The 25,823-nt window shown below is 42.7% G+C and overlaps 1 protein-coding gene across 4 annotated transcripts; it reads left to right on the top strand.

Moving 5' to 3' along the window:
* The first annotated feature begins 91 nt into the window (after positions 1–91).
* On the top strand, positions 92–25,239 carry ZNF354A (zinc finger protein 354A). Of its 4 annotated transcripts, XM_037017293.2 has the most exons (5): positions 92–291; positions 1,384–1,471; positions 10,320–10,446; positions 11,287–11,382; positions 23,155–25,239. In XM_037017293.2, the coding sequence occupies exons 2-5, from the start codon at positions 1,439–1,441 to the stop codon at positions 24,696–24,698; spliced, it is 1,800 nt and encodes a 599-aa protein (XP_036873188.2). In that variant the 5' UTR covers positions 92–291; positions 1,384–1,438; the 3' UTR covers positions 24,699–25,239. The 4 variants fall into 4 exon arrangements, with proteins under 4 accessions (XP_036873188.2, XP_036873193.2, XP_036873192.2 ...); XM_037017298.2 differs by lacking the exon at positions 10,320–10,446; XM_037017297.2 differs by lacking the exons at positions 10,320–10,446; positions 11,287–11,382.
* Positions 25,240–25,823: the final 584 nt, after the last annotated feature.

The raw sequence follows: 25,823 nt of genomic DNA, 5'->3' as shown, positions 1-25,823 counted from the left end.
CCTCGCAGCAGGCCAGAGAACTACACTTCCCAGGATGCTTGGGTTCTCGCTTGGACTACATCCCCCGGAGGCCTTAGCGGCAACCCCCTAGCGCGCCCCCTGCCCCGCCCCTCCCGGACTTGCGGGGGCGCGGGGCTTTTGCACCCGGAGTAAGCGGCCTTGGGACCCGAGGTCCGCCAGGGAGGAGCCCCGACCTCAGGCTGCTGTCGGCCCGGGGCAGTTCCGGAGGCACCCCCTGTGAGCACGGCCGGGGAAGGCACTGGCCCCGGGAACCCGGGAGGCCTGGGCGAGGTGAGCAGCGGAGGGCGGGCGGGATGTGGGAGGGAGTCCCGGGGCCTCGGGAGGATGCGGCGCCGGGCCTTTGTGGGCCTTTGTGGGCGCGGCAGGCCAAAGGCCGTGCACCCCCGCGCTGTCCGCCTGCCACCAGCCGTCCGGCAGACGCTCCAGGAAAGCAGGTCGGGCTTTCGCCCCCGGGGGCCTCAGGCCCCAGCCACCATCCTGCTTCCTCCCGACCCGTGCCCAGTGCGTCACCTGCCCGGCCCCAGCCGGCGGCTTAATTTGCTACCGGCTATCAGCGAACGTGAGGAGTTGCATTTCCTCCCATTTCCATCTCACTGCCCTCCCGGGTGGGGTCATAACGAAGTATAGTGAGCGAGAATGAGTTGTCGGCGTTCCCCAGTGGCAGGGTCGGGACCCAAGCTCATATCCTTGGTTTCCGTGCCCCTTTCTCAAGACCGCATCTCTCCCCGCCATAGGAAAGCTGATGTTTTCCTGTTCCCAATCAGTTTTCTCTAAAAATACAGAAATTGACTCCTTGACAGGGTGGGAGTAATGGGGTGGAGAAAGCTTGAGGTGGAGAAAAGTTGTCACATGGCGCGCAGTGAGATTGGAGCTGCTGCTCTGGAGTGCGTCCTGGGAGACATCCTGGTGCACCGTCACCGGCTGCGTGAACTGAGCTAAGTTGCTCCCACTCTGCCTTCAGTTTCCTGACCTGGAAACGGGGGTTACTGACAATGCCATCTGTGCTGTGGGATTGATTGGTCCCCAGGCCGTGCCCAGCACACAGTGAGGCGCAGTGCGACGCTGCTGCTGGTAGAGTTTTAGGCCCTTTTCCTCTGGGCCAGGAGAAGATTTGGGGCTAGGACCAGGATGGCCCAAACTTTCTCTCTGGTCCTGTCTGCTGCTAGTTCTTTCTGACTCCCCTCTAGAGTGACGTCTGGGCAGTTCCGGAGACTCCCCCTGCTGAGCAGGCCAGGGAAGGCACTGGCCCAGGAGTGACACCTGGTGTCACTCTCCTGTGGTGTTAAGAATTTCAGAGGTGGTGGTTCTGAGGGGTGGAAAGCAGAAGGGGCTTCTTCCTCCTGGGTCCCTTTTTCCTATCAGATCTGCCTTCTGGAGACGCTGCCCATCTTCAGAGGGAAGTGACCACAAAGAGGACATGGCTACTGAACAGAGGAAAGCCAAGTCTCAGGTGAGTTCATTGCCATCTCAGGAGTTAGAGTACAAAAAGAAATACATCTGTCCCTAACCCAAGTTCTCTACCCAATACAATCCCTCCAGGATTTGGAGCCTCAGTCCTTTTGCCTTTGAGGAGCTGGTCCCCCTGGTGGATGGTGGGTTCTGTAGGGAATATTTGCTGCCCCCTGCCAATCCATGTTTAGTGTTTGTCTTTTCATTCCTAATAGGTACTCTTTTATTTATTAATCTCAATTCACTGTGTGATTACTAATTTGATAGATAAGGTGCCACATGTCATATCTGTCTGGAGACAGAACAAACATGCACACTTGTCAGAGTTCCTTTCTGGCCCTGCCTCCTTTGCTCACCCATGTCTCCCTCCCTGCCCTCAGCAAGAATGCTTTCCTTTTTCTTTCCACCCCCAAGAATCCTCACTCTACCTTCCCCAGGCTTCTCCAGCTGTCTTGAAAGCTTCTTAACATTGTGGATCATATGCTTTGCTTCTACCACTTGAAGACTGTTCTTGACCTGCCCTTTTCACCTGTTTAGTATGGGAATGGGGGAGGGACCCCATCCTGGTGAGCTAGTGTGGGAACAAAGGATAGCCATGTGGGAAGGGACACAGCTGAAGAGGTCTCAACTCTGAGAGCAGGGATATTGTTACTGGAGAAGCAGTATATACAGTGGTCAGGAAGTGGGACTCTCCAGACAGAAGACCGGGTTTAAACTTCTCTCTTGCCATTCATGCCATTCACTGGGCAAATAAGTACACCGCTCTATTCTTCCGTTTCCTTACTTGTAAAATGGGAATAACAACCATGCCTACTTCACAGGGTAGGTGAGAGGATCACGTGAGTTAGTGCATGGAAGTGTTTAGATCAGGGCCGGGCACATAGTTGTTCAATATGTGCTTGTTGTGGTAGCTGAACCATATTACCCTAGTAATGATACTATTAATGTGGGTAGAAACTGCTATGCAGTGTTTCTAGGACCCAGAGAATACTTGTCCTTTCTTCACTCCTCTCCACCTGAGAGTAACAGTGAATGTTGTTGCGGAATGGCCTGAGGGCTTTACCTATGTTCTCAGCCATATGGCAGCCCAGCAGTTATCATCCCCATTTTACATACAAGGAAACTGAGGCTCAAAGAAGTCAAGTAACCTGAGTTCAAACTCAAGCATGTCTATCCTCTAAGTTAGTGCTTGTTATCGTCCAGCCATTCCTCTGCTGCATCTTGCAGAACACAGGGCAGACCCAGCCCACATGTCAGAGGAGCCCTTGTGCACCATGATGTTATCTTTGGGCCCTCGAAACATGGTGACATTTGATTTCTGAGGCTATGGCCAGGACCTGGCATTACCTGTTTCAGCTGCCTTTTGCTGAGGCTTTCCCATTCCACTCCAGCACAGCCAGGTGCTCTCTTGCCCAGAACCTTCTCCATCCCTGTGGGAGCAAGTCCCGTGCCGCCTTCTCCCTAACCTTGCCTGCTCCCTTTCTCTGCATCCTCACCAGCATTTGTTGTTCCTAGTCTTTTCTATGTTGGCCATCCTAACTGATGTGAGGTGATATTTCATTGTGGTTTGAATTTGCATTTATTTCCCTGATAATTAGTGATGTGGAGCATTTTTTCATGTGCCTGTTTGCCATCCCGAATTTCTTCTTTGGAGAATTGTCTATTCATATTCTCTGCCCATTTTTTAATAGGGTTATTTGCTTTTTGGGTGTTGAGGCATGTGAGTTCTTTATATATTTTGGATGTTAACCCCTTGTTGGATATGTCATTTATAGATGTATTCTCCCATACTGTAGGATGCCTTTTTGTTCTGCTGATGGTGTCCTTTGCTGTACAGAAGTTTTTTAACTTTATGTAGTCCCATTTGTTCATTTTTTGTTTCCCTTGCCTGAGGAGATACATTCAGGAAAAAGTTGCTCATGTTTATGTTCAAGAGATTTTTTTTATTAAGTTATGATTGATATACACTCTTATGAAGGTTTCATATGAAAAAACAATGTGGTTACTACATTTACTCATATTATCAAGTCCTCACCCATACCCCAGTGCAGTCACTGTCCATCAGTGTAGTAAGATGCCACAGATCCACTATGTGCCTTCTCTGTGCTACACTGTTCTCCCCTGATCCCCCACACCATGTGTACTAAACATAATACCCCTCACTCCCCTTCTCCCTCCCTCACCACCTGCCCTCCCACACCTCTTTCCTTTGGTAATCACTAGTTCATTCTTATATTCAAGATATTTTTGCCTATGTTTTCTTCTAAGAGTTTTGTGGTTTCATGACTTACATTCAGGTCTTTAATCCATTTTGAGTTTACTTTTGTGTATGGGGTTAGACAATAATCCAGTTTCATTCTCTTGCTTGTAGCTGTCCAGCTTTGCCAACACCAATTGTTGAAGAGGCTGTCATTTCCTCATTGTATATCCATGGCTCCTTTTTGTATATTAATTGACCATATATGCTTGGGTTTATATCTGGGCTCTCTAGTCTGTTCCATTGGTCTATGGGTATGTTCTTGTGCCAGTACCAAATTGTCTTGATTACTATGGCTTTGTAGTAGAGCTTGAAGTCGGGGAGTGTAATCACCCCTGCTGAATTCTTCCTTCTCAGGATTGCTTTGGCTATTTGGGGTCTTTTGTGGTTCCATATGAATTTTAGAACTATTTGCTTGAGTTCGTTGAAGCATGCCGTTGGTATTTTGATAGGGATTGCACTGAATCTATAGATTGCTTTAGGCAGAATGGCCATTTTGACAATATTAATTCTTCCTATTCATGAGTATGGGATGCGTTTCCATTTATTGGTATCTTCTTTAATTTCTCTCATGAGTGTCTTGTAGTTCTCAGAGTATAGGTCTTTCACCTCCTTGGTTAAGTTTATTCCTAGGTATTTTATTCTTTTTGATGCAATTGTGAATGGAATTGTTTTCCTGATTTCTCTTTCTGCTAGTTCATCGTTAGTGTATAGGAATGCAACAGATTTCTGTGTATCAATTTTGTATCCTGCAACTTTGGTGAATTCAGATATTAGATCTAGTAGTTTTGGAGTGGATTCTTTGGGATTTTTTTATGTACAATATCATGTCATCTGCAAACAGGGACAGTTTAACTTCTTCTTTGCCAATCTGGATGCCTTTTATTTCTTTGTGTTGTCTGATTGCCATGGCTAGGACCGCCAGAACTATGTTGAATAAAAGTGGGAAGAATTGGCATCCTTGTCTTGCTCCTGATCTTAAAGAAAAAGCTTTCAGCTTCTTGCTGTTAAGTGTAATGTTGGCTGTGGGCTTGTCATATATGGCCTTTATTATGTTGAGGTACTTGCCCTCTATGCCCATTTTGTTGAGAGTTTTTATCATGAATGGACATTGAATTTTGTCAAATGCTTTTTCAGCATCTATGGAGATAATCATGTGGTTTTTGTCCTTCTTTTTGTTGATGTGGTGGATGATGTTGATGTATTATCAAATGTTGTACCATCCTTGAATTCCTGGAATAAATCCTACTGAATCATGATGGATGATCTTTTTGATGTATTTTTGAATTTTTGCTAATATTTAGTTGAGTTTGCTAATATTTAGTTGAGTATTTTTGCTTCTATGTTCATCAGAAATATTGGTCTGTAATTTTCTATTTTTGTGGTGTCATTGCCTGGTTTTGGTACTAGAGTGATGCTGGTCTCATAGAATGAGTTTGGGAGTATTCCCTCCTCTTGTACTTTTTGGAAAACTTTAAGAAGAATGGGTATTAGGTCTTCACTAAATGTTTGTTAGAATTCAGCAGTGAAACTATCTGGTCCAGGAGTTTTGTTCTTATGGAGTTTTTTATTACCAGTTCAACTTCCTTGCTGGTAATATGTCTATTCAGATTTTCTGTTTCTTTCTGGGTCAGTCTTGGAAGGTTGTATTTTTCTAGAAAGTTGTCCATTTCTTCTAGGTTATCCAGTTTGTTAGCATATAATTTTTCATGGTATTCTCTCATAATTCTTTGTATTTCTGTGGTGTCTGTAGTGATTTTTCCTTTCTCATTTCTGATTCTGTTTGTGTGTGTTGACTCTTTTTCTTCATAAGTCTGGCTAGGGGTTTATCTATTTTGTTTATTTTCTCGAAGAACCAACTCCTGCTTTCATTGATTATTTCTATTGTTTTATTCTTCTCAATTATATTTATTTCTTCTCTAATCTTTATTACGTCCCTCCTTCTACTGACTTTGGACCTCCTTTGTTCTTCTTTTTCTAGTTTTGTTAATTGTGAGTTTAGACCGTTTATTCGGGATTGTTCTTCTTTCTCCTGAGGTAGGCCTGTATTGCAATATGCTTCCCTCTCAGCACAGCCTTTGCTGCGTCCCACAGATTTAGTGGTGTTGAATTACTGTTGTCATTTGTCTCCATTTATTGCTTGATCTCTGTTTTTATTTGGTCATTGATCCATTGATTATTTAGGAGCATGTTATTCAGCTTCCATGTGTTTGTGAGCTTCTTAATTTTCTTGTGTTATTTATTTCTAGTTTCATACCCTCATGATCTGAGAAACTGGTTGGTACAATTTCAATCTTTTTGAATTTACTGAGGCTCTTTTTGTGGCCTAGTATGTGGTCTATTCTGGAAAATGTTCCATGTGCACTTGAGAAGAATGTGTATCATTACGTTTGGATGGAGTGTTCTGTAGATGTCTGTTAGGTCCATCTGTTCTAATACGTTGTTCAGTGGCTCTGTCTCCTTACTTATTTTCTATCTGGTTGATCTGTCCTTTGGAGTGAGTGGTGTGTTAAAGTCTCCTCAAATGAATGCATTCCATTCTATTTCTCCCTTTAATTCTGTTAGTATTTGTTTCACATATGTCGGTGTTCCTGTGTTGGGTGCATAGATATTTATATGGTTATATCCTCTTGTTGGACTGACCCCTTTATCATTATGTAATGTCCTTTTTTGTCTCTTGTTACTCTCTTTGTTTTGAAGTCTATTGTGTCTGATACAAGTGCTGCAACTCCTGCTTTCTTCTCCCTATTAGCTGCATGAAATATGTTTTTCCATCCCTTTACTTTCAGTCTGTGTATGTCTTTGGGTTTGAAGTGAGTCTCTTGTAGGCAGCATATAGATGGGTCTTGTTTTTTTATCCATTCAGTGACTCTGTGTCTTTTGATTGGTACATTCAGACCACTTACATTTAGGGTGATTATCAATAGGTATGTACTTATTGCCATTGCAGGCTTTAGATTCATTGTTACCAAAGGTTCAAGGGTAATTCCTTTACTTTCTAACAGTCTAATTTAACTCACTTACTATGCTATTACAAGCACAACCTAAAGGTTCTTTTTTTCTCCTTTTTCTCCTCTATTCTTTATATATTAGGTATCATATTCTGTACTCTTTGTCTAACCCTTGATTAACTTTGGGGGTAGTTGATTTGATTTGGCATCTGCTTAGTAATTAATTGTTCTACTTTGCTGTGGTTTTATTTCCCCCAGTGATAGCTATTTAGCCTTAGGAATACTTGTATCTATAGCAGTCCCTCCAAAATTCACTGTAGAGGTGGTTTGTGGGAGGTAAATTCTCTCAGCTTTTGCTTATCTGGATATTGTTTAATTCCTGCTTCAAATTTAAATGATAGTCTTGATGGGTAGAGTATTCTTGGTTTGAGGCCCTTCTGCTTCATTGGTTTAAATATATCACACCACTCCCTTCTGGCCTGAAAAGTTTCTGTTGGGAAGTCTGATGATAGCCTGATGAGTTCTCCATTGTATGTGATCTTTTTTCTCTCTGTAGCTCCTTCAAAAGTCTGTCCTTATCCTTGATATTTGCCATTTTAATTATTATATGTCTTGATGTTGTCTTCCTTGGGTCCCTTGTGTTGGGAGATCTGTGCACCTCCATGGCTTGAGAGACTATGTCCTTCCCCAGATTGGGGAAGTTTTCACCAATTACCTCCTCAAGGCACTTTCTGTCCCTTTTTCTCTTTCTTCTTCTTCTTATACCACTATAATGCAAATATTGTTCTGTTTGGATTGGTCACACAGTTCTCTCAATATTCTTTCATTCTTAGACATTCTTTTTTCTCTCTGTACCTCAGTTTCTTTGTATTCTTGTTCTCTAATTTCTATTCCATTTACTGTCTTTTCTACTTCATCTAAGCTGCTTTTAAATACCTCCATTGTATGTTTCATTTCAAATATGAAATTTCTTAATGATTGAATCTCCATCCTAAATTCGTCCCTGAGTTCTTGAATATTTTTCTGTACCTCCATGAGCATGTTTATGATTTTTATTTTGAACTCTTTCAGGAAGATTGGTGAGTTCTGTTTCACTTGGCCCTTTTTGTGGTGTTTGTGAGATTCTGGTCTGAACCAGGTTCCTTTGATGTTTCTTATTTGTGTGTGGCGCCCTCTAGTGCCCAGAAGCTCTAGTCTCTGGAGCTGCTCAGCCCGTGGAGTGAAGTCAGGGTCAGGGGAGCGGCACTGGTGCCTGGGGGGAGGAAAGAGCTGTTTCCTGCTTCCCAGCTGCAGTGCCTGTCTCCACTGTCAGAACCAGTGGGCCAGCACACAGGTGTAAGTCTCTGTGCTTTGCATCTGTAGCTGCCATAGTCGGGGCCTCCCTCTGGCTGGCCCGATGCCAGGGCAGGGACTGCTAGTTTGAGAACTGCTGCCAGCATGCTAGGAGGAAGGAGCAGCAGGCTGCTTATCACAGTGGGGGCCTTGGAGCTGAGTAGCCAGCCTGGGGGATGGAGCACCTGAAGCTCCTGAGAGTTCCAACCTGCTGGGCAGAGCACACCCAGAAAACCTTGTCCACCTATCCCTTCTCCAGTGCAGCAAGCTCCATGCAAACCCCACCCCTTCAGCAGCCCTTGCACTGCTAGGAAGCCTCTCAGACTGCCTGCCTTTCCTTTGTCCCAGAGTAGCTGGATGTGGATCCCTGTCCTCCACAAATGGCTGGTATCTCAGTCTCTCCAAGTATTCCGCCTTTGTTAGCTTTCCAACCCCACCAATCTCCAGAGCACCATGCAATGTAGGTTTGTGCTCCTGTAGCAAATCTCCAGGGCTGGGTGTTCAGCAGTCCTGAGCTTCCACTCCCTCTCCGCTCCATTTCTCTTCTTCCTGCCTTTGAGCTGGGGGAGGGGAATGGCTTGGGTCCTGCGGGGTCAAGGCTTTGGTACGTTACCCTGTTCCATCAGGTCTGCTCTGTTCTCCAGGTGTATGCACTCTGGTGCAGCCTTCTTTCCTGTTGCTCTTTTAGGATTAGTTGTATTAACTATATTTTTGTAATGTATGTGGTTTTGCAAGGAGTTCTCTGTCTCACCTCTCTTGCCGCCATCTACGACATTGGGATTTATAATATGAAATACGTATTTGGTCTTCATCCCTATTCCTAGCACATAGAAAATGACAAAGGTTTTGGAAGCTAACTGATTACTAATATTTAGCTTTTATTCCAGATATATCAAAGATCAATAAAGGTGAAATGGGTGTGTTTTGTTATTTGTAACAAGTACTTTCAAGCACACCAGAGTTTGTCTTAATGAGGTGACTTTTGGAAAGCCCCTAAGGATGTGAGCTCACTGGTAGGGGAACCAACCCTGGTTAGAGGGTTGAAACTTTCAGTTCCCCTCCAGGGCCGGGAGGTTGAATCATCATGCCTGTTTAATGGCCAGCGATTTAATCTATCGTGCCTATGTAATGAAACCTCCAAAGAAACCAGAAAGGTTGGAGTTGGGAGAGAGTTGAGGCTGGCGGATACTTGGAGGTGGGGAGAGTGGCACAGCCAGAGAGAGCGAGGGGGCCCCACCCTCCTTCCCTGTGCCTTGCCCTGTGCATCTCTTGTACATGGCCGGCCCTGAGGCATATCTTATAAGAAACCGGTAACCTGGTAAGTAGATGATTTCTTGAGTTCCTTGGGCCACTTCAGCAAATGAATAGAAACTGAGTGGGGAGCTATTTCATCAGAAACACAGGTGACAACCTGGGCTTGCATTGGGTGGCTCAAGTGGTGAGGGAGTCGCCTTGTGGGTCTGAGCCCTTAACCTGTGGGATCTGACGTGATCTCCAAGTAGGTGGCGTCAAAATGAATTTAAATTGTAGAACACCCAGGTGGTGTCACAGAATAGCTTGGTGTGTGGAAAACTCCCACATCTGGTGTCAGAAGTACTGTTATAGAATGTTAAGAGTGGAGGAGACACAGGAGGAGTGGGCTTTTCCTTTACACCAGCTGTGTAACTTGGATAAATTTCTCCTTGTTTCTTCTTGTGTAAAATGGGGACAATAATAGTATCTTCCTGGGGTTGTTGTGAAGATATAGTGTTTACACTAAAGATTAACATAAAGCTCTAAAAACAATGCTTATTTTAAATTCCATTATTACCAACCTCAGGCTTTGTTGAACACACAGATAGTGCCTTAAGTTTTTAAATCTAGCCTCCATCAGTGATTATTTAGGTTGTTTGCTTTTTTAAAATTACGTGATTGTTTAAAAAAATGATAAATGTCCTGTGTGTACACTTTTGTGTACTGTTTATTATAATGTGAATATAGTAACCAATGAGTTAAAGAATATTCATATTTTAAAGCTTTTAATATGTTTTATCAAATCACCATTAGAAAGATTATTCTAATCAACACTCCCTCTAATGGCCTTCCCACCTTCACACTTCTCTTACAGTGGTTAACGTAGGGTTCATACCTCATGCTGCTCACTGTGTATTTGTCACTGGTCCATTGTTCATTAAACAAATGAGCTGGAACCTTCCGACCCAGAATAGTATCAGAAGTACTTCATGGGAATGCCTCTGTCTCCCCACCCCACCGACTTTGCCCTGTGTGAGGGGTGGTCCTGGGTGAGCTGGGCTGGCTTGTCATTACAGGTTTCAGTGATGTTCGAGGATGTGGCTGTGGTCTTTACGCGGGCTGAGTGGAGAGAGCTGGGTCCTTCTCAGAGAAACTTGTACCAGGATGTGATGCTGGAGAACTATAGTAACTTAGTCTCACTGGGTAAGGAAATTTTCCCTGTAGGTACAGAATTCAGAAATTGCCTAAGCACTTGCCTCCCTGGATAAAAGCCATGGGTCATCAGAAACTTTGGCTGAGTTTTGCCTAAGGATTGTGTAAATCGGATCTCTGTAAATTTAAAAACTTTGGTCCCCTTGTAGACATGGGACTGCTGAAGCATGGGGGCGCCGTAAAGTTGCACACCAGGAGTTTAAGCTCTAGCTGTCATTTCCCTGCCACGGCTGCTCTGTGGTTTGCCTCACCTCCTTTACAGAGGGCTTTGTTCATCTTCTGGATCTGCCCCTGGCCTTTCGCATTTGGCTTTCCCATGGGTTAAACTTTTGCTGTAAAGGGTCAGGTAGGCTTTGGTGGCCACATGTCCCCATGACATTCCACTTTTTTTTTTTTTTTGCCAACTACTCTTTGCTCAGGGGCCATTATGTAAACAGTGGCCTAGATTTGACCTGTGACCCATAGTTTGCTGACGGCTACTGTCTTTGAAGGAGAGTCAGATAGTGTTTTCTCATTGTAAACAAGCTCCTTTCCATAGATATCTGTTTACAAATATTGGTTCAGTCTACACCTGACATATTCTTGCAGAACATAATGGCTGCATGTTTATCATATTTTCCTAACATACAACTGATTATTACAGTCATGTGCTACAAGTCCCTTCACTTTTCCCTAACACACCCACTCATGTGGTAGGAGACAACTTCAGCACCCCACCGAAGTTCTTTCTACTGTCCCTCAAGTTTTTCACTCAGATCTGGGATATACCTCTATGTTGAAACAAAACCAAGCCTTTTTCTTCTTCTCTTTTCTTTTTTCGGCAATGAGCAGGACTCCTGTTTTCCAAACCAAAAGTGATCTCCCTGTTGCAACAAGGAGAAGATCCCTGGAAAGTAGAGAGAGAAAGTCCTGGAAGCTCTGTGTCAGGTGAGTGGGTGGGACTGAGGTGCCAGGGTTGCTGCAGCAAGTCTGGTTGATGAGGGACGTGCGCTTGGAGGTGCTGGTCAGCACAGTGTCCCCAGGGTTCTCAGTCCTCAGGTGGTAGAGAAGGGGATGCGGAGACCCAGACATGAGCTTCCTCTTATTCTCTGTAGTCACTTCACAGATGACTCAGGATCTCTTTTCTTCTCTTTCCTGTTTTCAGAGGAGTACTGCATTTCCATGTATTCATTCAGCAAACAGTGTATTTAAGGAATTGCAAATAACTCATTCTGACTGAGGTGCAGGGTGTGTATATGGGAAAAGAAGGAGAAGGAGGAAACGAGATTAGGCAGCAGGTGGGGGCCATGGTATAAAATGCTGTAACACGATTCTGGGAAATGCAAGCTGCCTGCTGCATTCTGGGAAATAACTAGAGGATTTAGCAGAAGAATTATATGGTCCTTGACATTTTAGAGAAATAGGTCTGAATCTAAAACAATTTAAATGTCCTTCCATAAAGGCAGAGCTGAAGGAGCTGTGGGAGGTCCCTACACTGGCACACAGCACCATAGTCAGAAAGAAAGTCCACTGATGGGGACAAGGCACATTAGGGACTAGAGCAAGTTATAGAGCATCGTGCAATGTCACCATTTATGTTTAAAGAAAATTACTTGGGTTTTTTGTTTTGTTTTTTTAAGTAAGAAGTGATGTCCTTAGCCAGGACTCAGGAACACACACAAAGAAAATAATTTTTTTTTATTAAGGCATCATTGATGTATGCTCTTATGAAGGTTTCACAAGAAAACAATATGGTTATTACATTCACCCTTATTATCGAGTCCCCCTCATGCCCCATTGCAGTCACTGTCCATCAATGTAGTAAGATGCCACAGAGTCCCTATTTTTCTTCTCTGAGCTACACTGTCTTCCCTGTGACCCCACACACACCATGTGCACCAATCATGATGCCCCACAATCCCCTTCTCCCTCCCTCCCCACCTGCCCTCCCTACTTGGCTTTTTGTATGTACAACATGCATATTACATATATCTCTTATCATGATAAGAGACATTAGGGGAACACACCTTAGCTGGTCGTAGTAGTAACTTTAGAATGCAATTGCGAATGGGCTGGATAAAAGGGAACTTTATTTACATGTAATCTTAAGTTTTCACAGCATATTCATGAAGGCCTTACATATTTGAGTTTAATAAGTGCTCACTTTGGAAACATTGTAGAGGATAGATTTTAAAGTGAGGGAAAACTATCTGGAACCTTCTGGAGATAATCACAGGCATTTGGAGATCATATAGGCAAGGCATTTCTGGGCCTGGCCAAAGGCACATGCAGTGGGGCTCAGGGGGGAAGAGGAGGCCCCTTTGTTAGGGTTAGAGGAGAGTCAGTGGGGTGGGTTTCATCTGGGACATGAGTAAAATACTTGGGTAGAGAGCGCCAGTGGCCAGTTGTATAAGGGGTCTAAATATACACAGTTAATATATTTTATAAAGTTGTACTTGGGGTTGGAACTCAAAGGGAGTTCGGGGAGCCATGGGTACAAAGATGGCATCTGAAGCCTTGAGCTGAGCAGGTAAGGGAACAGCAGAGGACAAAATACAGGAGACCTCAACACATGAGTGGTGGATTCAGAAAGAAGAATGGCTGAGCCTGAGGAGGAGTCGCCGGAAGAGAGATGGCAGAAGATGCCGCCTAGATGCCTGGGGGCTGAGCTGTTGGGGTGGGGGACCCAAATCCTCACTCACTGCCTCCTGTCCCATCATAAACAGAGAGTGAGCTCCTTCCTGGGCACTGGCCACGCCGCACTGATAGAAGCTGCAGGCCCTGCCACAGCAGAAGCGGCTGTCCAGCGAGGAGGCAAGTGTTTACGAACTGAGCGCACATGGGTGGGCCTACTGGGTCTGGCCAGGACCCTGCAGGGAAGATCCAAAGCACTGTGAGACTCGGAACCAGCAGGGCACAGGGAGGGGCTGCCTTGCAGATGGCGGGTCAGAGGATGCAGGAAGCATTCCTGGCCCGGGAAGGTGCATGTGTGCCAGTGTGGGGAAGGGAAGCTGCGCATGCAGGCAGGAGCTGGCCGAGGAGCAGAGACCACCTCCTGCCTAGCCAGGGGAGCTGGCATAGGATCTGTTCTGGCCAGAGAGCCAGGCACAGCCCCCACCGAGTTGGAAGCATCCTTCCCACAGTCACGTTTACATTCTGCAAAGACCAACAGGTGACCAGCATGAAGCCTATGGGTATGGAAGTGGTGCACTTGTCAAGACTGTCATCAGGTTGTGGGCTGGGCAGCAGAGCCACAGGACAGGCTGTCTCCCACCTCCAAGCCGTGGCCAGGGGGAGCTTTCTCCACACTGTACATTGTGATGTTTTGATGTGAGAACCACACTTGGCTTTCTATCTTTTCAACTCTCACTTGGGAGAAATTCACTAATCTTGTGGAAACTGGTGGAGGCCACAACAGAGCAAACAGGATGCTGGGTGCAGGGGGCCGATTGAGAGGTGGGAGGGCCATCAGTGCTGCTTTTAGGTATGGGCTGCAGGATCAGAGCAAGAGAAGAAAGAACCCTCTCCCTTCACCTCAGGAGCCTCTGATCAATGAGTGAGTCTCCCAGCCCGAGCAGAGCGAGTGAGTGTTGGACTTGGTGGAACAGAAAGTATGACTGGAGTCCACAGCTATTCAGAGAGACAATGCAGCCACCTGGGATGGGGTTGGAGGTTCCATTTAGCCCCTTTCTCAGGGAAAACCATGACTGGATGTCTGAAGGAAGTAAGGTCCTCAAAGCTGACCAGTAGGTGTGTTTCCCTGTGTGGAATGAACCTCCTCTCTTTCCTCAAAGATAGATGTCGTCTGACTTTCAGATGAGACATCCTGGGAGGGCTAGTGGGCCCTGTCCATCCTGTACCTCTGCTGAGTCTCCCATCTGCCTGGACTACACTGGCTCCAGACAGCTTGCCTTTCCTGTGAAGGACCTGGGTGTTCTTGGAAATGGCTCAGATTATTAACACTAGACCAGAACCAAAAAAACCCACCCTTTGAATACCCAGTGACAGAACAGCTTATACTCCCAGGGTAGGACTTCTAGAACCTCTAGTTGCCTCCATATGTACTTTTAAAAAATTATTTTCACTTCAAAACTACTCATGAAGAGGAAAAAGAAAAACTGTCTTCCCTAAGCATGTTTATTTTAAATTGAGATATAAGGACCATGGCCCAAAGGTGTGCATGCACCTCATCTGAGACTCTTACAAAATGAGCCCAAAGTATAAACCACTGAAGTTGTGCTTTTCTCGAAGAGTTATAAGAATAATGTGATTTAAACAATCTGTATATCTCATGAGTTTGGTTTACACCCAAAGGTGGAGATACTCCTGAAGTCTAAAATTTAAGAATGTCAGCATGATGTAGGTCAACAGTGACCTCCAGTGAAAAATGTTCTTCCCTTGTCTTTTTCTCTTCCTTTGTTATTGTAAAACAAGAAGCCATCTGGGGTGTACTGAACCTGTGCACAGTGCCAGTGGAGGGGTCGCTTGGGGGTGCCTTCCACTCCCCAAGGTGTACTGAGCTACCTCTGTAGTACAGATTGTGGGGTGTCTTGTTCCAATTTGCACAAGGGCACTGTTGTGGTTAGCAGCCTAGTGAACAGGCACTCAGTGGTTTCAAATGGTGAGTCTCTTGCGAGGTAAAAGTGGGGCCCAGTGCTCTGTAGCCATGTTTACTGTGTTTGAGTTAGCTTATTCTTTTTTTTTTTCCAAATTCAATGCATATTTATTGTCAACAATTTGAAAAAGCACAAGTAAAAGTTAAAACCCCTCTTAACCTTTTTTAATTTTTAAAAATTTGTATTAAGGTGTTATTAATATAACTCTTATGAAGGTTTCACATGAAAAAACAATGTGGTTACTACATTCTCCCATGTTATCGTTTCCCCTCCATACCCCATTGCAGTCACTGCCAACAGTATAGTAAGATGCCACAGTCACTATTTTCCTTCTCTGTGCTACACTGTCTTCCCCATAATCGCCCCCCCACACCATGTGTGCCAATTGTAATACCCCTCAATCCCCTTCTTCCCTCCCCACCCACCCTCACCCACCCCTCTCCTTTGGTAACCGCTAGTCCCTTCTTGGGGTCTGTGAGTCTGTTGGTGTTTTGTTCCTTCAGTTTTGCTTTGTTGTTACACTTCACAAATGAGAGAAATCATTTGGTACTTGTCTTACTCCACCTGGCTTATTTCACTGAGCATAATATCCTCCAGCTCCATCCATGTTGTTGCAAATGTAGGATTTGTTTCTTTATTATGGCTAAATAGTATTCCATTGTTTATATGTACCACAACTTCTTTATCCATTCATCTACTGATGGACACTTAGGTTGCTTCCATATCTTGGCTATTGTAAATAGTGCTGTAGTAAACATAGGGGTGCATGTGTCTTTCTGAATCTGAGAAATCATATTTTTGGGTAAATTCCTAGGAGTGGAATTCCCAGGTCAAATGGTATTTCTATTTTTAGTTTTTTGAGGAACCTCCATTTTGCTTTCCACAATGGTTTAACTAGCTTACATTCCCACCAGCAGTGTAGGAGGGTTCGTTCCCCTTTCTCCACATCCTCACCAGCATTTGCTGTTCTTAGTCCTTTCGATACTGGCCATCCTAACTGGTGTGAGGTGATATCTCATTGTGGTTTTTATTTGCATTTCCCTGATAATTAGTGATGTGGAGCATATTTTCATGTACCTGTTGGGAGTTAGCCTTGTTCTTGTTCCCTGCCCTCCTCAAAGACTCCTGCATGGGCCTGTACCTCCCCTCCTGCCACCAACATCTATTCTTGTAGCCACCAGCATGATCTATTTGAAAGGTATATTAGGTCACCTCACTCTCATGCTCAAAATCTCCAGTGCCTTTCATCACACAGACCACAATTGAGAGTCCCTAGCATGACCTTCAGAAGCCACATAGCCTGGCTGCAGCTACTCTTCACTTCACCTCCTTCCTCACTGCCCTTCATTTAAGGACTCTAATCACCCTGGCTGCCTTACTCTTCAACAGCAGGCCTCTGTACTTGCGTTTTCCTCCCTTGGACCATTCTGCTCTCTGATGCCCACAAGCCCACATGACTCACTTCCTCGAGTTGCACACATTTCTGCTTATATAGTACTTTCTTGAATAGGCACAGCTCACCTAAAATATTTCCCTCCCTCCTCCACCTCCTTTATCCACTAGCCATGCTTTATTTTCCTCCGAGTCCTTACGGCTTCCTAAAAGCACATGTTCAGTTATCTTCTGTCTCTGCTCTGGATTGTAAACATTCTTATGCTGGTTTGTAAGTTTCATTAGTTTCCATTTCTCTAGTGCCTGGAACAGTGGCTGGACGGACAGGCTTCCAGTTAATGAAGGTATGAGCAACTTGGTTAGGTTAATGCTGACAGAGACAGAAAGAAGTGAACCAGTTTCAGAGATATTTGAGAGAGAAAAGCAGCAGGACTTGGAGATGGATTAGACAGAGAAGATAAAAATGATAGGGTTGTCAAGGCTGCTTTCTTAGATTGTGGTTTGTCCTGGGATGGACAGTGACATCATTCACTGAGAGTGACATTAGAAGGAAACCAGATTTGGGGGATGGTGTAAATTTAGTTGTGGAGGATTAGATTGAGTTGTCTTTGACACAGTATTTAAGTTGAGATGTCAAGTGGCCTGTTGGATTTGGAGTACCACCCCTCATAATATAAACTGTGCCTGAAATGGTAACTTGGGAGACCCAGGCCAATACAGGGTAATGAGTGGTAGTTGGGTTTAGCTGATGGAGTGGGTTCAGAGAACGGTAGGAGCAAGAAAGAGCCTAGGAATCAATCTTGAGGAAATCTGTCATTTCATAACCAAGTAGTGAGAAATGGATCCCTAGGAAAGACAAGTGTAGGTACCACAGAAGGAAAATAAGGAGAGTCTGGTGTCATTGAAGTCAAGGCTCTTAAGATGGTATCAGTAGAGGTGGGGAGAAGTAGCTGAATTTGAGATATAGAGTGTAGAAAAAACAAATCTTTTTTTCTTGATTACCCGGGGGTGCTGAGGAAGAGGCATTGAGGATGCTTCTTAAAGTTTGACTCAGAACTGGTGCTACTTACAGAACCAAAGGGGTATACAGGGTGGAGGGAATAATCATGGGTTCAGTTTACTTATGTGGAATTTGAGTTGCCTTTGAGACACTTAAGTTTTGGGTGGTCCGTTGTATAATTGGGTATGGGGAGTAGAGAAATCTTTCTTAGAGTCTATGTTTGTCAGTGAAACTGGCCTATATGGAAAGAGTGCAGAGTAAAAGGATTGGGGGCCTAGGACTGCACCCTAAGGAACTCCCAAAGATTAAAGGTCAGGTCGAGGGAAATGAATGCACAAAGGTGATGGTGGCTGGTGGAAAATGAGAAGAATGTGGAGGAAAGTTTGGGGCCACTGTACTTAGGAAGAGAGCGTCTCAAGGGGTCACTGTCAGATGCTGCAGAGAGGTAAGTTAGCCGAGAACTGAAGAGAGCGCCTTGTCTTCGCCACATGGAGGTCATGTGAGGGTAGTGGGAAGGGCAGAAGCCAGAGGGGAGCCCATAAATGTGAGCAAGTGGGAGGACATGAACAGGTATGGACAAGCTCAGGTGTGAATAAGAGGCAGCAGCTGGAAGAGCTGTTCTGTACACATGTGAATACTTCTATGTATGCTTTCCACCCAGTAACAGTATGCAGCACACACCATTCTGCCCATTAACTTGATTAAATTGAGCCTCTTTCCTTGTCAGTGCATAGTAGGCTTCCTCACCATGGAGCGTAGTTCCAAGACCCCAAGCTGGCTTTCTTCTTGACTGGAGGAAGAGTGGTTGGTTGTATGTGGCTTTGGAAAGTGTTATCCCAGCAGGTTCAATTTAGGCTAGGATTTTATAGATGGTGTGATTGCTAATTAACAATTATGGATATTGATGTAAGGCTATACCTTTATCATAAACCCATGTAACATCTGAATGTATTACAGTTAGAGTTAGCCCAAATGTGCATCAGAGGAATCTAGTTGAATAAATGAAGGTACACAGTGGAATTCTTTGCAACTATAAGAAGAAATGAGAAAGACCTCTGTAAATTCCACTATGGAGTGATTTCTAAATATATTAATAAGTGGGGAAAAGATGAAAGGAGATGCCAAAAGGAAAAAAGTATGTATTTGTGTATTTTTTTTAAAAGATAGAAACCAAAAAAAAAAAAGATAAAAGCAGATGTATAAAAATGACTACCTATAAGGTGAAGGAAGAGGATGGAGGTAACAGGGATACAATCTAGAATTTTCTTAAGGTATTATATTGACTTTGAAACTACATAAGTTTTATAAAATTTTTAAACAAGATTAAATAAAAATGAAAAAGTATTCCATAAATATTGAAAGCAAAATGAAACAAGTAACCCTAATTGCATTTCAAGTTGGTGCTTATAGTCACATAATTATTTCAAATGCCTTTATATCACAGCAGTGTCCCGTAGAGGTTTATACCTGCAATATTGCAATTTTTTAATTTAATTTTTTTATTAAGTTTTCATTGATATACACTCTTATGAAGGTTTCACATGAAAAGCACTGTGGTTACTACATTCACCCATATTATCAAGTATCCTCCACATCCCATTACAGTCGCTGTCAATCAGTGTAGTTAGATGCCACAGAGTCACTACTTGTCTTTTCTGTGCTACACTGTCTTCCTTGTAAGCCCCACACACATACCATGTGTGCCAATCATAACAGCCCCCAATCCCCTTCTCCCTCCCCACCCACCCACTCTCACCCATCCCCTTTGGTAATTGCTAGTCCCTGCTTGGAATCTATGAGTCTGCTGTTCCATTCATTCAGTTTTTCTTCGTTGTTATACTCCACAAATAAGGAGGTTTGAGGCCCTTCTACTTCATTGTATTAAATATATCATGCCACTCCCTTCTGGCCTGTAAGGTTTCTGCTGAGAAGTTTGGTGATAGCTTGATGGGATTTCCTTTTTATATGATCTTTTATTTTCTCTCTGGCTTCTTTTAATACTCTGTCCTTATCCTTGATCTTTGCCATTTTAATTATTATATGTGTTGGTGTTGTCTTCCTTGGGTCCCTTGTGTTGGGAGATCTATGTACCTCCATGGCCTGAGAGACTATCTCCTTCCCCAGATTGGGGAAGTTTTCAGCAATTACCTCCTCAAAGACATGTTCTATCCCTTTTTCATTCTCTTCTTCTGGTACCTCTATAATGTGAATATTGTTCCGTTTGAATTGGTCACATGGTTCTCTCAATAGTCTTTCATTCCTAGAGATCCTTTTTTCTCTCTATGCCTCAGCTTCCTTGTATTCCTGCTCTCTAATTTCTATTTCATTTACTGTCTCCTCTACTTCATCTAATCTGCTTTTAAATCCCTCCATTGTGTGTTTCATTTCAGATACTGTACTTTTCAAGGTTTCTTTCTTTTTCTTGAATTCCTCCCTGAGGTCTTGAATATTTTTCTGTAGCTCCATGAGCATGTTTATAATTTTTATTTTGAAAACTCTTTCAGGAAGATTGGTGAGTTCAGTTTCTCTCAGCCTTCTTTCTGGTGTTTGTGGGATTTTGATTTGAACAAGTTCCTTTGACATTTCGTATTTGTAGGTGGCTCCCTCTAAAGCCCAGAAGCTCTACTCTCTGGAGCTGCTCAGCCCCTGGAGTGGTGGTGGGGGCTGCAGGCAAGCAGTGCTGGTGCCTTCTGGGAAAGAAGAGCTCTTTCCCGCTTCCCAGCTGCAGTGCGTGCCTCCACTGCCAGGGCCAGTGGGCCAAGCATGCGGAGAGGAGTCTCTATGCTACACCCTTTTAGTTGCCATAGGTGGGGCTGCCCTCTGGCTGGCCTGGCACAATGGTGGGGGCAATAGGTTTGTGAGCCAATGCCAGCCGGGAGGATGGAGCAGCAGGCTGCTTATCATAGTGGAGGGCCTTGGAGCTACGTTGTCAGCCAGGGGGATGGAGCACCTCAAGCTCCTGAAATTTCACAACCTGCTAGGCTGAGTGTACCGAGACAATTTTGTCCATGTGTGATTTCTCTTGAGCAGCAAGCTCTGTGCAATCCTTGCCCCTTTAGCAGTCCTCTCACTGTTAGGAAGTCTCTCAGAGTGCCCACCATTCTTTTGTCCCAGAGCAGCCAGTTGTGGTGCCTATTGTCCACAAGTGACTGGAATCTCAGTCTCTCTGGGTATTCCACCTGTCTTAGCTTTCCAACCTCACTAATCTCCAGAGCACAAGTATAATGTAAGTTCATACTCCCAGAGCAGATCTCCAAGGCTGGGTCTTCAGCAGTCCTAGGCCTCTATCCCCTCTCCACTCTGTTTCTCTTCCTCCCACCTGTGAACTGGGGTGGGGGAAGGGCTTGAGTCCTGCTGGATCACGACTTTGGTACTTTACCCTTTTCCATGAGGTCTGCTCTTTTCCCCAGATGTAGGCAGTCTGTCACAGCATTCTTTTGTTGCTTTTTCAGGATTAGTTGTATTTGTTATATTTTCATTATATATGTGGTTTTGGGAGGAAGTTTCTGTCTCACCTCTCATGCCGCCATCATTAAGCCAGTCAGTGTGATTTATGATACATATATATTTGGTCTCCAAATATATCATGCTCTTTTGCTTGTTAAGAACACTGATGGTAGAAAAGAAAAGTGAAATATATTGAGATAGAGATAAATATGATTATATATAATATAAAGGTATAACACATTTTTTTATAGTTTGCAAATCATTTTTTTTGAGAGGGCATCTCTCATATTTATAGATCAAATGGTTGTTAACAACAATAAAATTCTGTATAGGGGACTCAATGCACAATCATTAATCAACCCCAAGCCTAATTCTCAACAGTCTCCAATCTTCTGAAGCATAACGAACAAGTTCTGACATGGTGAACAAGTTCTGACATGGTGAACAGTGCAAGGGCAGTCATATCACAGAAACTTTTGGTTTTGATCACACATCATGAACTTTAAACAATCAAGTCAGATATGATTATTCATTTGATTTTTATACTTGATTTATATGTGAATCCCACATTTCTCCCTTACTATTATTATTATTTTTAAATAAAATGCTGAAGTGGTAGGTAGATGCAAGATAAAGGTAGAAAACATAATTTAGTGCTGTAAGAGGGCAAATGTAGATGATCAGGTCTGTGCCTATAGACTAAGTATTAATCCAAGCTAGACAAGGGCAACAAAACATCCACAGATGCAGAAGATTTCTCTCAAAATGGGGGGGTAAGGTTCTGAGCCTCACCTCTGTTGATCCCCAATTTCTCACCTGATGGCCCCCCTGCGACTGTGCCTGTCTTAGGTTGTTCCTCCCTTGAGGAATCTCACCCGTCTCTGGCTAACCAGCCATCTTCCAGGGCCATACAGGGAAATGTAAAGTTGGTAAGTGAGAGAGAAGCAATATTGTTTGAAAAGGTTAGCTTTTTATTTCTTTGCAGATTTATGCCCTGTGGCTTCTATGCCCAGCATTTGTCTTGAGGTATCTTTACCACTTGGAAGAATTATGTTACTCGGTAATTTTCGATATGAGGCATGAATTCTAATAAAGGGCTGTAATTAGGAAGGAAGAAGAAAAGCTATAGAAGTAGCAGATGAAAGAAAACATGGGAAGATTGATTATTTCTTTGACATAACTTCTTATAGAGTAATATAAGCATGTATAGGTTTTAACAAACTACTAATTAAATTGTGCACACACATTAACAGAATAGGAATACAGATACATAACAAAAGCAGACCTACAATTACCAGCCATATCCACTGAAACCAAGAAAACCAGTTAGGTACCCTAGGCATTTGTGAAAACTTATCAATAATATGATGGATATTGTCTAACTGAATTTGAATAGTTTGAGAAAAATAAGACAAATTAAAACAACACATTTCTGGGAACTGTTCACATCCCATATGTTCTTTTAACAGTAGATAGTCTATAGTCGCACGATTTTGGAGCACTGCAACTTGCACTTCTAATTCTTGGTTGAGTTCCAACAATATAGATCCAGTCAAATTTGTTGTTTTACTGTATGCACAGGCCAGCTTAGATATCTCCTTCTTCATTCCAACGGCAAGTCCAGGAACTGGTGGGATGAATGCAGCTACAACTGCAGCAGCGCCAGGATCTTTGTTGAAGTTTTTTGATGATAATCTTCTGAAATGACTCTTCCAGAGGATGTTGATGTATAACACATTTTTAATACCATGGAAAATTCTATAATGGGAATGGACTATAGAAACTCAGAGTCAAGAAAGGACCCAAAGATTTAACTTTGGAACTGACTGATACAAAGGAATTTAGCAGAAGGGAAGGTGGTGGAGTTGGGGAAGACCTTCCAGATTAAGAATGATTGCAGAAAGAGAAATGTCAAAAAGATCATTTGGAAGTCTGTCATGGGCTTTGGACTCTGATCCTGGACTCCCTGTCTCAGTTCATGCTCCCCTTTTAATCCTTGTTCTCCATTCTCCATTAGCCAATTCTTCTGGTCACCCTTACACTCATCTTCTCTAAAGAGGTTTCTATTATTTTTTTCTTCACCCTAGTATTTCAGCTCCCATTGATTATTTTTCTATACTGCTTATCTCATTTTTCCTCTTACTGTTTTTTGGTCAGATACCAAGCCCTTATTTAAATGTCATCAGTATTTATTCATTCTATACACTTAGTATCAGTAGCCAAATGCTATGTTACATAAAACATCTTCATTTTTTCCCCCTCCAGGATGGAAGAGCAGTCACAGAACCACAAAGTCAACTCAAACACAAGATTCCTTTCAGGAGCTGATAATGACAAGATCCAAAAGGCATGGACCCTGGGACTTCAAATCAGAAAAACCCTGCCCATGTGAAGACAAATATGAGAAAAAGCAGGAGAAAAAAGAAAGTGTTCAGATAGTTTCACTCACCCACAAAATCTCTACTGTAGAAAGAAAACATAAAAATACTGAATTTAGCCGAAGTTATAGCCCAAAGTCAGCTCTTGTTAGGCAACAGATGATTCCAAGAGAAAAAACAACACCCAAATGTGAAATACAAGGAAACAGCTTCAAGCAGAATTCATATTTACTTAATCAACCGCAAATCAACACAGTAGAGAAACGCTATAAATGTAGTATATGTGAGAAAACCTTCATTAATACTTCATCCCTCCGTAAACATGAGAAAAACCATAGTGGAGAGAAATTATTTAAATGTAAAGAATGTTCAAAAGCCTTTAACCAAAGTTCAGCACTTATTCAGCATCAGATAACTCATACTGGAGAGAAACCCTATGTATGTAAAGAATGTGGGAAAGCCTTCACTCTAAGTACATCCCTTTATAAACATTTAAGAACACATACTGTGGAGAAGTCCTATAGATGTAAAGAATGTGGTAAATCCTTCAGCCGAAGGTCAGGACTTTTTATACATCAAAAAATCCATGCTGGAGAAAATCCCAATAAATATAATCCAGGTAGGAAGGCATCCCTTCCTGGATGTCAGAGACTACATCTCCGAAAGAAGACCTATTTATGCAATGAATGTGGCAATACCTTTAAGTCTAGTTCATCCCTTCGTTATCATCAGAGAATTCACACAGGAGAGAAACCTTTTAAATGTAGTGAATGTGGGAGAGCCTTCAGTCAGAGTGCATCTCTTATCCAACATGAAAGAATTCACACTGGAGAAAAGCCCTACAGATGCAATGAATGTGGAAAAGGCTTCACTTCTATTTCACGACTTAATAGACACCGAATAATTCATACTGGTGAGAAGTTTTATAATTGCAGTGAATGTGGTAAAGCCTTAAGTTCCCACTCAACACTTATAATTCATGAGAGAATTCACACAGGAGAGAAACCATGTAAATGCAAGGTATGTGGTAAAGCCTTCAGACAAAGTTCAGCCCTCATTCAACACCAGAGAATGCATACTGGAGAAAGACCCTATAAATGTAATGAGTGTGGGAAGACATTCAGGTGTAACTCATCCCTTAGTAATCATCAGAGAATTCATACAGGAGAGAAACCATATCGATGTGAAGAATGTGGAATATCATTCGGCCAGAGTTCAGCTCTTATTCAGCATCGGAGGATTCATACAGGAGAAAAACCTTTTAAATGTAATACATGTGGGAAAACCTTTAGACAAAGCTCATCACGTATTGCCCATCAGAGAATTCATACTGGAGAGAAACCTTATGAATGTAATACATGTGGGAAACTTTTCAACCACAGGTCATCTCTTACTAATCATTATAAAATTCATATTGAAGAGAATGCCTAGAAAATAGATTTGCATGTGTAAAAAGCCTTAAACCAAAGCTCATCAGAATACATGAGTGATGTAATGGATATAAAAAATCTTTCTATAATTTAGCCTTCATCAGAATTCAATCCAAGGGTAAGCCTTGACTATGTAATAGATAATGAAGAAAGCAGAAAGTGTTCATGACTGTCAGATGCTTTTTAAAATAACCTGAAATGAATTCACAAGTGGAGACGTTGGTTGTAAAATGAATTGTTTTTCTCTACAATGTACACTAGATATCATGTGTGATTGTCATAAACATCTGAGTGAGGGGGTGTGCAGTGGATTTCTTATTTAAACTATATAAACTGGTAACACTTTTTTATAACTAACATTTAATAGCATATAAAAGATGTGATCAAATAAATTCTACATTTTTAGAGAAAAGGGCCAAATAAAAGATAAAAGTGAACTGTAAACTACCTCTTAGTTTCTGGGGTTTGTCCTTTTCCTGACCCAGTGTCAAACTTTGTGAATGGATTTCATTTAAAAATAGAAATAAACATCTGTTCTCTTCTTCCTTTGTACTTCTGGTAATTGCTGTGATTTGGGAATTTTCTACCCAATTCTTAATTTTCTCATTCTCAATTTTTTCTTTTTGCTCTGAAGTCATTTGTTATAAAAGTGTGCCTGTAATCTTAGGTATATTAAGTGGAAAAAAACCAATTCTTTCAAGTTTAAAGCTGTTATATATTTATATTTAAATTCAAAACAGGAGCTATCAAAAGAAGTTTAATGTATCTAATAACCTATGCCAAGATATTGAAAGGTTTATCAGTCATTTTATGACATAAAGAGTATGTTTTTTCCCTGTGCTGTTCTCCAGTGACAATTTCAGGAAAATAAAAAGTATTAACTTTATTTTTAAACCCCAGCTTTGGGGCAGGTACTATACTACACACTGAATTCTAAGAAGAAAGGACACAGGCCTTCAAGAAGCCATGAATTGGAAAGGATTGAATTAAGGGATTAGCAGATGGGTAAGCAAATTACTACATCACTGTGTATGTGTGGTTGTTTTAACAGGCAAACAGGTAAGTTATGACAATATATTGCAGTGCAAGAATGCTGTAGAGGTTGCACAGCATGAAGGAAGATTAA

The sequence above is a fragment of the Manis javanica genome, chromosome 14, assembly GCF_040802235.1.
Source record: "Manis javanica isolate MJ-LG chromosome 14, MJ_LKY, whole genome shotgun sequence".
NCBI lineage: Eukaryota > Metazoa > Chordata > Mammalia > Pholidota > Manidae > Manis > Manis javanica.
Note: the sequence above shows the minus strand (reverse complement) of the source record. Positions and strands in the feature narration are given on the sequence as shown.